Source organism: Panthera pardus, unplaced genomic scaffold (assembly GCF_024362965.1).
Source record: "Panthera pardus isolate Hobbes unplaced genomic scaffold, ASM2436296v1 HiC_scaffold_21, whole genome shotgun sequence".
NCBI lineage: Eukaryota > Metazoa > Chordata > Mammalia > Carnivora > Felidae > Panthera > Panthera pardus.
The window spans coordinates 46445014-46462675 of NW_026526777.1; the positions used below are offsets into that span (position 1 = coordinate 46445014).

Below are 17662 nucleotides of genomic sequence, written 5' to 3' on the forward strand. Positions count from 1 at the left end.
ATCAAAAATATCACAGGAAATCCACTAATAACAGGACTTGTGAGTTTAGTAGATTTAACTGAAGATTTGGAGTTATGTCTTGAAGCACCTTATCCCCTTCTGCTCTCTCCTTGGCCCCATTCCTCTTTTCTTCTTATTATGCCTCTACTTCTCTCCTCTGAATAGTCTCATGAGCTCCACATTACTCTCCTACTATGTAGATCAGTTCAGCATTTTCCAGTGTTTTCCTTGAAACCAGCATAATCAAATTCAGTGAGATAAGCATGAGAAACATATAGGGTGGCTATAGAGGTTGGTTTCTGGAGCTTTACTGAGTGTATACCACTGCTCTTCCACCTGATATATCTGTGAAATTAGGATAATATACTCCCACAGAGGGGCTTTTGTAAAGATCAAAAGTGATCATTTATAAAATGAAAGATTTAGTCTGTTGTACAGTTTGCATTTTGTATATGTTAATATTTCTTCTCCTTTACCATTTACTGGTTTATTTACCATCATTATACATAGAACCCTTTTGTTATTTTTCTAAAGTTCATTTATTTTTGACACAGAGAGAGTGTGAGTCAGGGAGGAACAGAAAGAGAGAGAGAGAGAGAGAGAGAGAGAGAGAGAGAGAGAACCCCAAGCAGGCTTTGTCCTGTCAGCACAGAACCCGACACGGGGCTCAGTCTCACAAACTGTGAGATCATGACCTGAGCTGAAATCAAGAGTTGGATGCTTAACTGACTGAGCCACCCAGGCCTCCCCCGCTTTTTGTTCTTATTAACACTAATATTTGAAAAAGGGAGCTGAGTTAAGAAGCAGACTAAAAAAATAATTTACCTTAAGATAACAGACAAAAATTATAAACTATTGGCAGTTTCTTAAAAAGACATTTTAATATGATGTTTTGTGTTCCCCAAATATTATCCAAATATTGTTGTAATTATTTTCAGAGAATGATTAGAGAATGATAAATGCATGCATGAGTGTCAGAGGTCATTTTAAACTAAATTAGTTTAATTTTTAAATTTTTATTCTATTTTTAAACCACAATTTTGGTTTATTTGTGATGCCCTTCATTCCTATTACCCTGGTTGATACAGAGTTGGATGTAGTTTTACATGAAAACGGACTCACTTGGAAATATTTTTGCTTACAAACCCTTTCAAATTCTATACCAACTGTTTAAAATACAATATAGAAACACAAAGTTAAAAAACTTGGTTAACCTATTATCCTTCATATTTTTGGCATTGCTCAGAGAACAGGAAACCTACATCCTTATTTCCATATACTTCATTAATTAGTGTGGTATTTTAAGGATCAAAATTAATTTATTTTACAATAATTTTATAGAGGTTAAAAGGAGCTCCTTATTCATTAGCTCTGCTCTATTTTTAATATATTGGTTAGTAATAAAATGCCATATTTTCAAACACAGGTAATTTCTAATTTTGTCACTTTGATATTAAGCACTACTCTTAAAATGGATCTTTGTCAGTTGATTTGTACACAGCACATATGCAAGATAATTAACACCTGATGGCAGTCATTTGGCAAATTATGGGTCATGTGTAGCCTTGGTAACCTCAATCATAGGAGACTTTCTGAGTAGCAATTAATGATAATATATCATGTCAGTGAATAAATATAAATCAAGTCATCATAATATTGACCCTTTTGATTGTCCTTACATGAAATCAGGAGGCAATAGTGTCTTCAGTAAGGCACTGTGTGATCTAAACCAGTTGAAATAGACTTAACGAGGTTTTGTATAACCCCTAGGAAATCCCAATGTAAAATTGGATCATAGCCCATATGCACCACCACTCCCCCCTTTTCTTTGCTCTACTGTATGGAATTCATGACACATCTTCCTTTAGATATAATGGAATAAATGGTGGTACTGAGACCCCCACACTTACACAGTCCTTTGTAAACCTTAGGAAAATGAGCTGGAGTAATTAGCAGCAGCATTTACACTAAAAATACAACAAACCTGTTTTTATGGCCATGTGTTTTTTCTTTTTTTTTCACCTTCATTTTCCTTTATTTGTTGTTTTTTTTTTTTTTTAGTTTTTGCAGGTTTTGCTCAATGAGAAAAAATATGGTAGTAAAAGGGACATATCTACTTCTCTTTCCTCTCCTGGTTGCTAAATAACAAGGAATCGCAGTGATTTCAGGAAGGCTGTGTAGTTTGCGGAGCTCTGGAAGTGGCATGTTTTTTTTTTTTCAATATATGAAGTTTATTGTCAAATTGGTTTCCATACAACACCCAGTGCTCATCCCAAAAGGTGCCCTCCTCAATACCCATCACCCACCCTCCCCTCCCTCCCACCCCTCATCAGCCCTCAGTTTGTTCTCAGTTTTTAAGAGTCTCTTATGCTTTGGCTCTCTTCCACTCTAACCTCTTTTTTTTTTTTTCCTTCCCCTCCCCCATGGGTTTCTGTTAAGTGTCTCAGGATCCACATAAGAGTGAAACCATATGGTATCTGTCTTTCTCTGTATGGCTTATTTCACTTAGCATAACACTCTCCAGTTCCATCTACGTTGCTACAAAGGGCCATATTTCATTCCTTCTCATTGCCACGTAGTACTCCATTGTGTATATAAACCACAATTTCTTTATCTATTCATCAGTTGATGGACATTTAGGTTCTTTCCATAATTTGGCTATTGTTGAGAGTGCTGCTATAAACATTGGGGTACAAGTGCCCCTATGCATCAGTACTCCTGTATCCCTTGGGTAAATTCCTAGCAGGGAAGTGGCATGTTTTTAATCATGGTCTGCCTTAATATGGCTGTTTATCAGATTACAATTTTATATATAATTATATATAATATAGGCACGCATATTTCTAGTGCATTCTATCAATGTTGCTATCATGTGGTCATTTTACTTTGAGAGAGAATCTTGGTGATCAATGTAATAAAATATGGTGAACTCTTTTTCTTTCTTTTTTTAATGTTTATTTTTTATTTTGGGGGGTGGGGAAGAGAGAGAGAACACACAGAGGATCCCAAGCGGGCTCCGTTCTGACAGCAGAGAGCCCAGTGTGGAGCTCTAACTCATGAACCATGAGATCACGACCTGAGCCGAAGTCAGAAGCTTAACTGACTGAGGCACCCAGGCACCCCTGGTGAACTCTTACTCATAAATGTTAGGTGGGTTTTTGAAATGTCGATTCCTAGACTCCACTCACCATACATTCTGATTCAGTAAATCTGGGTTGGAGTCTGCATTTTTGAGAAACAACCTGAGTGATTTTGTATAGCTGTAGATGAAGGTGCTCCTCGGCTCTTATTTTGAAAGACGTTGAGATAGAGGCTAACTCTGACTTACCTTGCTCTTGGGAGACAATGTAGCACTCTGGTGAAGACCTGGGAGCCTGACCTTACCGTTAAAACCCCACCTCTGCAGTTAAGAAGCCTTGTGAACTTAGAAAGCTACTTAATGACTTAGTGCCCCATCTGTTTATCAGTGCAGTGGTGATGATGATATATATCTGATAGAATTGTAACGAGAATTAAATTAGCCAATGTATTTAAAGAGTCTGGACATAGAGGGAGCACTCAGTAAACATTAGTGTTACTATTTTATCCTGTGGCCTTCATCCAAATTATTTATTATTTATCCACATATGAGTCATTTCAGTGCAGAGCTATTCAATATTTAGTCCAGCCATCATCCCCTTTAGGAGGTTTTAGCCAAACTACAGGCTAGTCTATGTTGCTTTTATGTATTTTTGCATACCATTTATGTATTTCTAATACTGCATCATATTAAAGCTTTCTATTTCTCCATCTGTCTCCCTCATTAGCCATGAGTACTTAGAGGATGGGGACCATGTTTTATGCACATTTGTGTCTCAAGCACCCAGTGCTTTTGCTAGGACGCTGCTGAGCTGAGGATGCTGGTTGGCCAAAATCTGGATGGTGGTCAGCTCTCAGTGCTCGTCCTGGCTGTATCTTCCCAGATGCAAAGGAGGAGACCTTTTCCAGAGTCAAACTTGGATAGTGTTTAGGGGAGAAGATTTAGTCATTCATTCATTTCATCGATATTTGTTGCACGTCTACCATGTAAAACCACAATGATCCATGTCCTTATGGAGCTTTTACAGATTAACTTCGGGGGTATTCACTAGTGACTCAACATCTATATCTTATATCATTGGGCCAGTGTATTACTGAATTTTATTTTAGAACAATCCCTTGGGATATGTGTTATAAAACTTGCATTTAAGGTGTAGAGTCATAGTTAAGTTTAGAACACCCAGATCAGAGCCTCAATTATTGGACATCAGTCCTAATTAAACACTTTGTAGTTTCCCATACCAGGTAGTGTTTATTGTGACCAGCAACCTGGATCAACTCACGGGGTTTGTCGTTAAACATTTTTCAGACTTCTAGCAGTGGAAGGCACTCTGTTCGCATCACCGGCCTTAGTACGATTGATTTCAGAGCTGGTTTTTCCCGAAAGCCCACCCTGGATTTCAAAAAAACAGTCAGCAGACCAGTGCAAGGTTTGTATGTGCATATTACCAAAGTTGACGTAGTAGATATCCAAGTGCAAAACATTGCTCAGATTGTCTGTGATTTTATAATTTTGTGGAATACAACAGAATTGGGAGTTATATTCTTGGCCTCATCACTTTTTTCTCGAAGTGTAAGACCAGTGATATTAAAATTACTCAGCTTGTTAAAAATTAAGATTCCTGGGCCTCACCCCAGATCTCCTGAATTAGAACCAAATTAGGTTGGACCCAGGAATATGCACTATATCAAGCACCCCAGATGATTCCTAAACTTACTGAACTTTTAAAACTACTGACGTATATCTTGAGATTTTTACTAACATCTATAAATTACCTTGTTGTCAAGGTGAAAAAAGAGGGTTTTATGTGTGTAGATGGCTAAAAAATTAAAGACATTATGTGCCATTGTATGTTCAAAGATAAACTTATTGCTGCTTTTTAAACCTTGTTCTTATTTTATTCATGCAAGATTATAGGTTTATAGATAAAAAGATGTTTAATCATACCGTGACTCCTTAAATTTATTTTTTTCTGATCATTCTTTTATTACTACAACTACTGGAAGGATACACATAGTGAATCCTTAAAAATTAAATATTTATGTAATTAAACATTAAGTAATACAGTATTCACAATTGTGATTTTTCTATGTATGATATTATTAAAATACCATAAAAATAATTAATTAGGATTTCCTAAGTTTCTCTGGTCATGAATAACTGTCTTTAACGTAGTAGAAAAGATTCTATAATTAGGCCACAATTTGTTCGACAGTTTGTAGTACTCATATTTATGATACTTCTCTGTTATTATAGTTCAAAGATTTATCTGATAAATAACTCAATTGTACATTACTTATTAATAATAATAATAAAGTCTTTCTCCTCTAGGAATTCCTACTTATGTGCTGCTGAATACTTCTGGAATTTCCATCCCAGCCAGAGTAGATCGTCTTGAACTTCTGAGTATCTCAGGCAGTTCTCTGAAGACTATCCCTGTTAAATATTACCCTGACCGAAAACCTTATGGCTTGTGGAATATTTCTGACTTTATACCACCAAATGAAGCCTTCTTTCTCAGAGTCACAGGCTATGATAAGGATGATTATCTCTTCCAGAGGGTTTCAAGTGTTTCCTTCTCTAGTATCATCCCAGGTGAGACATCATTTTATTAGACCCTGGAGTATTGATAGTTTAAGGGAGTACTGTGGTCCTATAGTAAAGAATGGACTATAAAATAAAGAATAATATCTTCACATTATTACTGGGTTGTCAAATTGATGGACATTTACACTTAGGTAACACAATTTTTCTTAATCATAAAAAGCACATCCAGAGTTTCATGTGAAGTCTCACTGACTGCAGATCTGAAAATTCTGATTGGTGCAATCAGTGTAACAACTGGGAAATTCTGGTACTCTTACTCCCCCTAAAAAAAAAAAAAAAAAAAGCCTGGCACACACGCTCAGTGTTTGATCAAGCTACCCAAATTGGCCAAATGCTTATCAATGATTGTCAGAAACCTACTTTGTGAATAGTAATTCATTGTAAACATCTGGTGATGATTCTGCCTTTATGTGATAAGTTGGCAGTTAATCAGTAAGCTAGTTACTCATATATTTGCTGTTGTATAGAGATGAGAACGTAGATTCAGGATTCTTTGGAAGCATGAGGTAGCATTTCAGTTTGTCTCTACTCTTGCTATTTCTCAAGGCTAATGACAACTGTGATAAAAACTTTGGCACTGTAGCCAAAACTGTGGATATGCAAATCTGTAGAAGGATTATTTCTAATATTGTACTATTGGATGGAGGGACAACAATTTATCATTTATACATAAGGTTGTAATTTGAGAAATTCAGAAACAACTGTACAGCTATTCTTTAATGGTTGTCGAATCGCAAGATTAGAACCAACCTCAGTATTTCCTCATAGTTAGTTGTCTTACCCCTAAATTGAATACTGCAAAATCTGTTGGATTCTTAAAAATCAAGTTTTTTTCCCATTATTTTTGGGAAAACAATTACTGTATGACTTCAATTCTTTTTTTTTTTTTAAGTTTACTTATTTTTGAGAGAGAGAGAGAGAGAGAGAGACATAGCATGAGCAAGGGAGGGGCAGAGAGAAAGGGAGACATAGAATCTGAAACAGGGTCCAGGCTCCAGGCTCCAGGCTCCAAGCTGGCAGCACAGAGCCCGATGTGGGGCTCGAACTCACGAACCGTGAGATTATGACTTGAGCTGAAGTCAGATGCTTAACCCATTGAACCACCCAAGCGCCCCAAGAGGCCTTGTCTTTTTGTAGAACCCGTGGGCAATGTAGCAAGATGGTGCCGGGGGGCACAGCAAGGAATTTACATTCAGTACCCAGACTTTTTTGGTCCAGGTGAGGTGACTTGCTAATGGCAGGGCTTCCCCCTACCATCTGCTAGCTAAGGTGTATGACTTCAATTCTAAGCCATGTAGGTCCTTTTCATATATTTACATTTTTTAAATAACAATAGATTCTACAGAGGAGGAGGTATTGTAACTTATTTGGTAGCCTTTGTTTTTTTTGTTTTTTTTTTTCCTATATTGGTGGCACAAAAAATAGTGTCTTAAAAAATAGAGTCTCAGGTTTAATGAATACATTAGTAAGGGGTCCATGGAGAGATCCAGAAATTAATGGGGTTTGAACAAAGAAAGATAATTAAAGTGATTTTTAGTGATTTAGATTAATTGGAATGCAGAGGGTTTACTAGAATAATTAAGGTTTGAAGATTTTGAATGGATTAACAGGAAGTACCCAATATTATTGTGACCTTGTTGCCCATGTTCTATTTTTCCTAGATGCTCCCAAAGTTACAATGCCCATGAAAACCCCCGGATACTACTTGCAGCCAGGCCACATTTCCTGCTCTGTTGAGAGTCTTTTACCCTTTACCTTGAGCTTTGTCAGAAATGGAGTTACACTTGGAGTAGACCAGTATTTAAGGTGTGTACATGTTTTATTAGCAGTTATAGAAAGCATTAAACATCTAAATACAAACAGATACTTATTTTAATGTGCTTTTTCATTGGAAATTCTCATTTATTTGTTCCATAGTCTTGGAATATAGCAGTGAACAAAATAGGCGCAGGTCTGTGCCCTTATGGAGATTTTATTATAATGGAGAAAGAAAACAGATATATGTTTTATGATATGTTAATTTCTCATTTATAATATGTTAAATATGTTAATTTAATAAGTGCTAGAATTCATTCAAGGGTTGATTCAGGTTTTATAGAATCTGGATGTTATATAACTTGAGGGTCTCTTGTTAAGCCCAAGAATACAAAATTATGAATATAAAGTTAGGTACTAAACTTTGGAAGGGTCCTCGCAAAAGAGAAGAGTTTAAGCTTTGTTCGCTTTGGGGCAAAAAAATCTCTGAATATAATTGAGAGATGGGGTGCATGTGGTTTTGGCCAACTTGCAGTTTTAAAATTCAGGATAAGGGACATTTGAGCAAAGACCTAAACATGGTGAGAGATGATCATGCAGATAGATATCTAGGAAAAAGGATTTGCATGCCAGGAACAGTTAGTGCAAATGCACGAGGCTGGAGCTGACTGGGCATGGGGGAAAGAAAGACAGGAAGGAAGCCAGTGTGGCTGGAGTGCAGTGAGCCAGGAGAAGGGTAGAGGATGGGGTTAGGGAAGTGAAGTGTGCTGGGACAGCAGGTGGAGGGAGAGCATGTGTGGCTACTGCACGTAACAATCAGTGGGAGTGGGTGAGGAAGCACTGATCTTCCTTGTGAAGATGGATGGCTTTTTTAGATAAATATAAATAATCAATGAGAAAATTGAGTAGATCTTGAAATCTGGAGGATGATTTCTGGAATTTTTTTTTAATCTTACTAATGAAACAAACTACATTTGGAGAAAAACTCTAGAAATTATTTTACAAAATTTCTATGCTGTTGATTCAATAGTAATATAAATAACTTCCATAAAATGCTAAATATTTGACAGTATTAGCCTATTTAATCTCTTTAGGGGGTCATTTTAAGCAAAAACTATGGCAGGAATATTCAGTATAACTTTAGAAAAAAATTCCACTATTTGAAGATTGAACTGTATTACTTCCTGCTACTTTTTTTATATTGTGTATCTTAATGATTCCCTAAGCTCCATGTTTAATAACCAGCAACATAACTGACCAGGATATTAAATGATGAAGCTACATAACTGCCTGATGAAATCAAATAATTCTGTTTCATGTTTAAATAGTAACATGTTTCAAAGACACTTGAGATTCTTTATAAATATTAATTCATTAATTCCACACAATTCCTGGGAGGTAAGCCACAAGAATTCTTTCATTTTTCCAGCTCTGTGGCCCAGAGACGTGACATGCCTTGCTGACATATATTAAGCTCTTTGTGTGTAAGAGGCTAAAGACAGAATTTGGCATGGGTGGTGATGGATTGATACTCTAACCCTGATTCACTCGCAAGTCCCTGCCCTAGATTTCCTAATAACTTGAGACATGTGACTTAATCTTTGTTATGTGAGTCGCTATGGTCACTAGGGGATGTAAGAGAGAATTAGTTTGCATTAGCAGCAGGACACATTTCTATTTGACATGTTCTTTCCTTATTCCAAAGGTCATGCCTTCAAAACTTCTTAGAGTTTTAATGTTAACTGAGAAGACTACATGAAAAAAAGAGAATTATTTTCACGTAATATTTCATAAATGAGAGGAGCAAGTATCACTGTCAAGAATATTCTTTACGTAATCTCACCCTGTTTACGTGCCTTTGAACTAATTACTTATCCTTCTTCCTGAATCTCGACTTACTTGTCTTTAAAACGAGGGACTAGAAGAATTGTCACTATCTGTTTCTAAAATATCCATGTGTCTAAGTTTTGATGAATCCTAATGTTGTGTGCTTGGGTCCGAACTAGGCATTGCAGAAAACATGACACACTGTATGTATTTCAAACTTCTGCCTCCCTGGAACTTACCAGTACCTCTTAGACGATGACAGTTATAAACTTGGACTTTGCTTACTGCTCTTAGGCATTAAAGATATAGCTTAGGTGATGACTGTGGCTTAGAGTACACTCATACTCCTTTTTCTTCTGAATGGGACAGAAAGGACTACTGACACCTCGTGTGTATATGGTTGAAAGGAAACATGAACTAAAGTGAATATTCTGTTACTAAAATATATGGAACAGTGACCTTGCTTATTTTGTCCCTTTTCTGATGAACAGGAACCTGTGCCTTCACTTTCTCTTACAAAGTCTAGATTAGTGATAAATACACATTAAGAGCTCAGTAAGTTCTTCGTGGCTTTTTGATGACGGGTATTTTTTTTTTTTTTTTTTTTTTTGGACAGCAAGAGATCTGGTGTTATAACTGAGCTATTATATCTCATACCACTTTCAGACTTCAGTGTAAGGTGTCTTTTGCCTCTGCAATGGGCTTTTCATCTCATCTATGTCTTGAATGTTAAAGAAGGTTAAAAATAGCTATGGATGAGTGTAAGAAGAAAATTAAGAAAATAGTTATGATTTTCAATTCTATTTTAAAATAAGATAATGCCTATTTTGTAGATTATTGGAATCCTTTAAAGTATCTATTAATATCTATTAACTAATTAGATATGAAATATCTATCAGAATTAAATATCTATTACTAAAACACTTCCAAAAAATAGAAAGCAATTTGAACAGTGTTAAAGGCCAAAGAATAAGTATTTGTTAAATGAATGGATACATATTATAGCAAATGGTTTTTTTTAACCTAACTGACAGGTTTGATAATAAAACTGGTAATTTTTTTCTTTTGTCAACTTATACATAGATTGAACCAGATATGTTCCATAGCCTTATATGGAACTTATATACAAGAAAATTAAAGAGAACTTTTTGGGATCAAAAAGTCAATTTTCTACCTTCAAACTCATGAATTACCTTGTTGAATTGCTTTGGTTGAGAACCTCTACTGAACAAGACCCAAAACTGGAAATAATATGGAAGGAGAGAGGATTTAAGCAGTGTTGCTCTATTAAATCTTTATCTTATATTTTCACATAGCCAGAAAATGTTTCCCTAAAGAAATTCACAAACTCTGTGTCTTATTGCCTTTGGTGTGCCTTTTGCTCAGAGAGCTTAACTTTCTTCTTCTTTTTTTAATATGAAATTTATTGTCAAATTGGTTTCCATACAACATCCAGTGCTCATCCCAATAGGTGCCTTCCTCAATGCCTTTCTAATTAAAAGGTGTATAATTTTAAGCTATGAGGAACTCTGTAGTTTCATCTGCTTATTTTTACATTGTTCTTTTGAATGAATACTTCCAAAAAATCACTGCTTTCAACTTTGTCTTGCTTTTGTCGTAACTAAAATGGTTTCTATTTTCTTGCCCCAGGGAATCTGCCAGTGTGAACTGGGAGATTGAAAAGGTCACTTTGTCTGATGAAGGTGCCTATGAGTGCATCGCTGTCAGCAGTGCAGGGACTGGACGGGCACAGACATTTTTTGATGTGTCAGGTAAGTAATTGTCACTAATTGCTTTGCAGTTGCCTGGAAATTAGTGCAGCTATGGAAATGGGATGTTTGATAATCCTGGCTTCACTACATATTAGCTGTGTGACCTTCCTTGGGACAAGCATTTAAGGACTCAGTGCCTTGGTTTCCCCAAACTATGATAGGAAGATAATTATCAGTAACAGTCTCTTATCTCATTGAGAAATGTGAGGTTACATGAGATAGTATAAACTCACATAGAAGAGAGCCTGGCACATGGAAACACTTAATAGACCCTAGCCATCATTGTTATTGTTCTTGTACTATTATCATTATTATTGTAGGCTCTCTTAATAAATGTTTTTTGAAAAGATCACCTAGAATTTTTATTAAAATTGAAAGAAATTTAAAGAAAGGAAGGGATAAAATTTAAGAAAAGGGAGAGATCTGTTCTGGGAATAACAAGGTTAAATTTCCCGTTTTCTTTCCCATATTCGTAATAACCAGACTGCTTTTATGAATGCATTCTGACATTAAATTCAAGACAGTGAAAGTGATCATGTTCAAGAAACACAGGACCTCAGTGGCTACAGTATTGGTATTAAGAAGAGTGGAAGAAATGCTAATTATTTCACAGTAGATAGTATGTTTCCTACAAATAAATGGGAGGCAAAACTCATTGCTTTTTATTTATTTTTGAGAGAGAGAGAGAGAACCTGAGCTGGGGAGGGGCAGAGAGAGAGAGGGAGACACAGAATCCGAAGCAGGTTCCAGGCTCTGAGCTGTCAGCACAAAGCCCGACACGGGGCCCGAACTCACAACTGTGAGATCATGACCTGAGCTGAAGTCAGATGCTTAACCGACTGAGCCACCCAGGCACCCCAAAACTCATTGCTCTAAGGTACAATATATTTTAGCGAAAAAGTCATTTTTCCTTTAATCTCCCAGAATTCTTAGGACACAAAAAGATTATCATTTTTAACCAATGATCAGGATTTAAGCCACTTACTCAGAACATATCTAGAATTTATTAGAAAGTTTGTTTTGATTGAATTATTTTCTACCTGTCTTATAGACTAGTGTTGCTGTGTGTTTAATAGTAACCCTATTCTGACCTAAATGTAGCTGCTGAGTTTATAACATTGTCTATACCTACTTTTAGTGTGGATGTGCATTTTCTTTAGGCAATTTAACACAAAAGCAACTGTATAACTGTAGGACTGTTTAGAAGTCTAGGATTTATGTTTGTTATCAATAAGTCCAAGCTGAACTTTAAAACAGAGGCATGCAAGCATGTTCTTCTTGGCGTGAATTTATTTGTATTCTCTTATTCTTAGAAAAATAAAGCTTGTCTCCTGAAACAATTCAGTTGACATGCATTATAAACTATTCATTTTTTTTTTTTCATCGCCAGTAATTATGAAAAGCATTGGAATTGTGTCAACGTTCTTTAGCTTCTGGGAAAACAAACACTTGAGCACTTGACTATTTTTTCCCAACAATATTAATTGAGAGAAAGACAACAGGGAAAGAAGTTTGAGTGAGTTGATTTAGACATCTTGCATAAACAACTAGGAAGTGCCAGTAAGAATTTGTGAACTGACTCTTAAGAATTTGACTCTGTAGTGTCAGTAACTTCCATATGTGTGTTGTACACATGCCTCATTAGTTTAATTTGTGCCAGCCAAGCAGTGGTATCACTAGGAAATTATAACGTGCCCAAGCCAGTGTTCAGGAATTATGTCCCACTCAGTCAATTATGAAAGAAGGAACAGAAGCACTGATGGTAACAGCAGTGACTGTAATGGCAGAAATAACAAGCAAGTGCCCCTTTGGACTTGGAAGAATAGACATTTCTTGCCAGGCTCACTGTTGCCTCAAACCTCCACCCACTTCTGAATCCCCTGTAGCCTGGGCTGAGATCCCAGCAGTTAGCTAAAGGCATGCTGGAATCAAGTGCAAATTCATAGGACAGTTAGGTCTTATATTTTGGAAAGGAGTGTTGGAAAACAAGGCATTTTGAGATAGTGATGTTCTGGTGTCACTATGGACACGAATTTATTTTGTAAAGTCAAAGGACACCCAAGCACAGTTTGAAGAAAAGCTAAAGTTCTACCAATATGTTACCCTAATTTTTTATTCCAGCATTTTCTTCTAGCTGACATGTGTAAGGATTTTTAGTTCATGAAAAATGTTGATTATTGAATGTTTTAGATGCAAAATGGGTATAAAAAGCATTGTACTTCTTTTATTACATATAAACATACAGAAACAAACGAGTAGAGTTACAGAAACATGAAAAACTCTTTTCAAGGAATAATTGCTAATTTAGTACGGTTACAAAGTTACATTAATTTTATTTACTGAATTTCTTTCTTAACACAATGCCCTCCCCTGAGGGAGTACACGCACAGAGTACTAAAATTCTGGGTTTACATAAAATACCGGGAATACAGAAAACTTGTCAGGGGCATGTCAGTGACAGACAATCTTAATTTATAATTACAGGATATTGTATTAGAACAGGATAAGGGCTTGGAAATAATCTTGTGCCACCTTGTCATTCTGTAGCTAAAGAAACTTAGGCCTGGAGCAGGCGATGACCCATTATGATTATAGGGATGAGAAGAAGGTTCCTGGCCTCCTGACTCCCTGTTCAGTGATCTTTACCTAATGTCATAAGGCCTATACTTGTCATTCTTCTCTCAGTTATGAGGTTCTGAGGTTGCATCTCTGGTTCCCTAATTCTAGCCTTAGTCATTCTTTTACTTAGGAAGGGCTGTCCCTCAAACTTCTAGGACCAGGCTATTTCTGGCAGTCTATTATCTTGGCCTCCTTTGCACACTGTTGTCATTCTCCCTCATCATTTCCCCCAACCACACAAATTTATTTATGCGTACATAAATATTTAAGTATATACACTATTTATTATCTCTAGTTATTTAGGCAGCAATGATATTGTATGTCATTCTTTCAAACCTTATCTGTTCCCATATATTATTAGAAAGTTAGCATTTTACATATTTCAATTTATGCTTGAAAAGGGATTAGACTCTGAGGTGGGGTTTGTATACAAGAAGGTTATTTCTAGGAAAATGCACTGGTAAGGGAGTAACAGAAGTGGAAGAATTTAAATTGTGATATAGTCACTGCTAGGGCCTTACCGGATCCCACAGGGAATTCTGGAGCTGTCATGGCCCTGAATCAAGGCAAGAGAGCCTCGATTTGTTTCCTCATTAAGTGGTCCTAAATGATGGGTGCCCTGGAAAGGGGGGATTTACCCTGAGCATGTTAGCTCCCTTGGCTATGAGCTGTATATAACCAAGAAGCATAGCAGCCAGGGAAATGAGTACCTATATCCTTAAGAGGACTCTGGGCATGTGCCCAGCATTCCCTACATGCCTAATGTACAATTTTCCATTTTCTAAAAATCTCAAAAAATACCTAGTTTAGTTGAGGAAGTTTGTGTCAAAAGAACAAAAAAGAAAACCATACAAACATCATGTGGCCTTCATAAAGATCTCGATAGAATGTGAACACATGTATTTATGATGACTTTCAGGTCTTTGATGGTCTATACCATCTTGGATATGAGAGTCATAGAACATTAGAACTAGAAAGGGTCTTTGAGATAACCCAATTTGATTATCTCATTTTTCAGACAGGGAAGCAAACCCTGTGGATAAATTGACTTATCTAAGGTCAGTCAGAGAGAACTAGGCAGCCTATGGTTGACAGATTCAGTACGTAAAAACATAGAGTGCCCAATTAAATTTGAATCTCATATAAGTATGTCTGAAATATTTCATGAGACATATGTACATGAGAATATTATTTGATGTTTATCTGAAATTCACATTTAACAAAGTTTCTCGTATATTCTGTCGAGCCTAGCCAGACTCCAGAGCTTTCTAACTTTGTCGTGTCCTCTTTCCACATGATTCATCAACCATTTTCTTAAGAGATTTTAAGAACATAGCAGAATGATAAAATTTTGTTTTTTAAAAGATAATTTAAAATAGGATCTACTCTTCTAAATGTTTGGAAAGCAGGATAAATATAAAGGAAAATATGAAAAATATACACATTTCTGTCCCTCAGAGATTACCACTATGGTTTTGGCATATTATTTCCAGGTTTTTTTTTCCAGGCTTATGACTCATCTGCACTTATATATGGTTTTAAATAAATAAGAATAAAATTTGATCTTGAATATCTAATACTCTTTCATATTTAAACTAAACAGGCACATGGGTTTCCAGCTGGAATAGCTCACTGCAGTTTTATTGCTGTATTATTGCTGAATAATAGCTTGTTACAGCAGATCGTTTTAAAGCATTTGGGCAGAACATGTTTTAGGGGGGCATTTGTATTTATTCTCAAACCTAACTAGAGTAATATAATTCTCTCTAGAATGTTGGCTAAATATCTAATTAGTAAGTTATTTTTGACGGCATTTGAAATGTGCATGACTTATTCAATACCTTTTGTGTGCATGGTTTCATGTGTACAATTTTATTAAAGGCCTATGCCTACTCTTAACTTGTCCTGCAGTCAAAACATCCCTTGTTCCTTTGGGGGAACATTTGTCATACTCTGCTGTTGCACTGTCTTCTTAATGAGATTGTAGCCCTTTGAACCCAATATTATCATATTTAGTATACTATCATCTACCATACTTTGTGTCCTCTTTTCTCTAAAACACCAAATGAGCATTTTTAAATTTAAAAAAAATCCATAAATGCTACCTTCTTCAAAACTCAAAAATTTGCCTCATTCCCCAATCCCTAAATTAGTCTAGTGATATCCTTTTGCCAAGGCTTTTTGATTCTCACATCTATAATTTACAAATTTAAACTTGGGTATGCTTTGGTGTGTGAACAAGCACTACTTTTCTTTTCTTTTCTTTTCTTTTCTTTTCTTTTTTCTTTCTTTTCTTTTCTTTCTTTTCTTTCTTTTCTTTTCTTTTCTTTTTCTTTTTTTTTTTTTTTACATTGAGGATTAAAGGCACTAAAAGCATATCCTGTGCATGGTGTCTTCAGGCTACAAGTGCCTGTGCTATTATTCACTTTTACACTACGGTGTTTCCAATTAGAGAACATTCAAATCTTCCCATTGAAGACATAACATCTAAAACCACAGTGTTTGGCAAATGTGATAAAAATCAGGTGGTCAATTTTTTTTTTTAGAACATGTACTACTTTTTTAAAGTATCTTTTAACTAGATAATTTTCTTGGGGTCAAAGACATATATACTAATTAATAAGCTGTCTTCTGCATCTTCCCTACCAGGTTCTCAATATACACTCATTACATTTTTAAACTACATCTATAAGGGAGCAAACTGGCTATTAGGTCTCTTGATTTGAATCTTTTCATTTCACCCAGAGCCCCCTCCAGTCATCCAAGTGCCTGATAATGTCACAGTCACTCCTGGAGAAAGAGCAGTTTTGACATGTCTCGTCATCAGCGCGGTGGATTACAATGTAACCTGGCAGAGGAATGACAGAGATGTCAGCCTGGCAGACCCAGCAAGGATGAGGATCCTGGCCAACCTCTCATTGGAGCTAAGGAGTGTGAAGTTCAGTGATGCTGGGGAGTATCATTGTGTAGTCTCCAATGAAGGAGGATCATCAGCTGCTTCGGTTTTCCTCACGGTGCAAGGTATGTGTGTATGATAACTTCAGAGTTACAGTGCCTTTCTCTCTTCTTCATTTGATCTCTATTCCCTTAAGTTTGGTTTCTCTATTCCCTTAGGTTGGCTATGACAATAACAATATCTACCCAAACAATTACTATTTTGAATGATAGAGCCCTTATGGATCTTATGTGGCCTAAAGCTGACCAAACTGGAAACTAAAACATCACTAACAAATAGGTGATGTTTTAAGACAAACACAACCAACCAGTCCTAGAGTTGGAGACCTTTATTTTAAGAAAATGTAAATAGAAATTGTCTCTGGATGATTTAATAGTTTTAAATTCACAAGTCTATCATGTGGACTTAAAAATTCTAATTGTTGTAATGATTGGTTAAAAGTCTTGGGGCGCCTGGGTGGCTTGGTCGGTGAAGCGTCCGACTTCGGCTCAGGTCATGATCTCACGGTCTGTGAGTTCGAGCCCCGCGTCAGGCTCTGTGTTGACAGCTCAGAGCCTGGAGCCTGTTTCAGATTCTGTGTCTCCCTCTCTCTCTGCTCCTCCCCTGTTCATGCTCTGTCTCTCTCTCAAAAATAAATGAACGTTAAAAAAAAATTAAAAAAAAAAAAAAGTCTTTCCCGAGTTGAGTATTACATTATTTCCGATGTAACTAATTTGCTTATATCTTTTTAAAGTAAGATTTAAGATGTTTCTCATCTTGGTGAAATTTTATTAAATATTAGCAGTGTTGTTTTTATCTTATTTATCTTATACACACAAGATAATAAACTAAGGGTAAGCCAATCTTTAATTATGCCTTTAGAGACGAAATGTTAGGTAGCTGAAAACAGTGTGTTAACAATGTGGTTTAATGGCTACCAACTATATATATATATATCATTCAGGACAATCAAATGAAGGTCAGAATCTGTTCCAATGAATCTCTTTCAATAAAATCATATTTAGCTTCTAAACGTCTGTACCAGCTGAGAGCCTTAATGTAATGAGC

At 36.1% G+C, this 17662-nt stretch overlaps 1 protein-coding gene across 3 annotated transcripts in view; it reads left to right on the forward strand.

Annotated features, from left to right (window-relative positions):
- HMCN1 (hemicentin 1) overlaps window positions 1-17662 on the forward strand; it is a 495740-nt gene that overhangs the window by 210136 nt on the left and 267942 nt on the right. For all 3 annotated transcript variants that reach the window (XM_053909192.1, XM_019426820.2, XM_019426835.2), the window contains 5 exons: window positions 4388-4508; window positions 5411-5674; window positions 7348-7492; window positions 10919-11040; window positions 16405-16680. In XM_053909192.1, the coding sequence (XP_053765167.1) occupies window positions 4388-4508; window positions 5411-5674; window positions 7348-7492; window positions 10919-11040; window positions 16405-16680 (928 nt within the window). The remainder of the gene's footprint in view (window positions 1-4387; window positions 4509-5410; window positions 5675-7347; window positions 7493-10918; window positions 11041-16404; window positions 16681-17662) is intronic.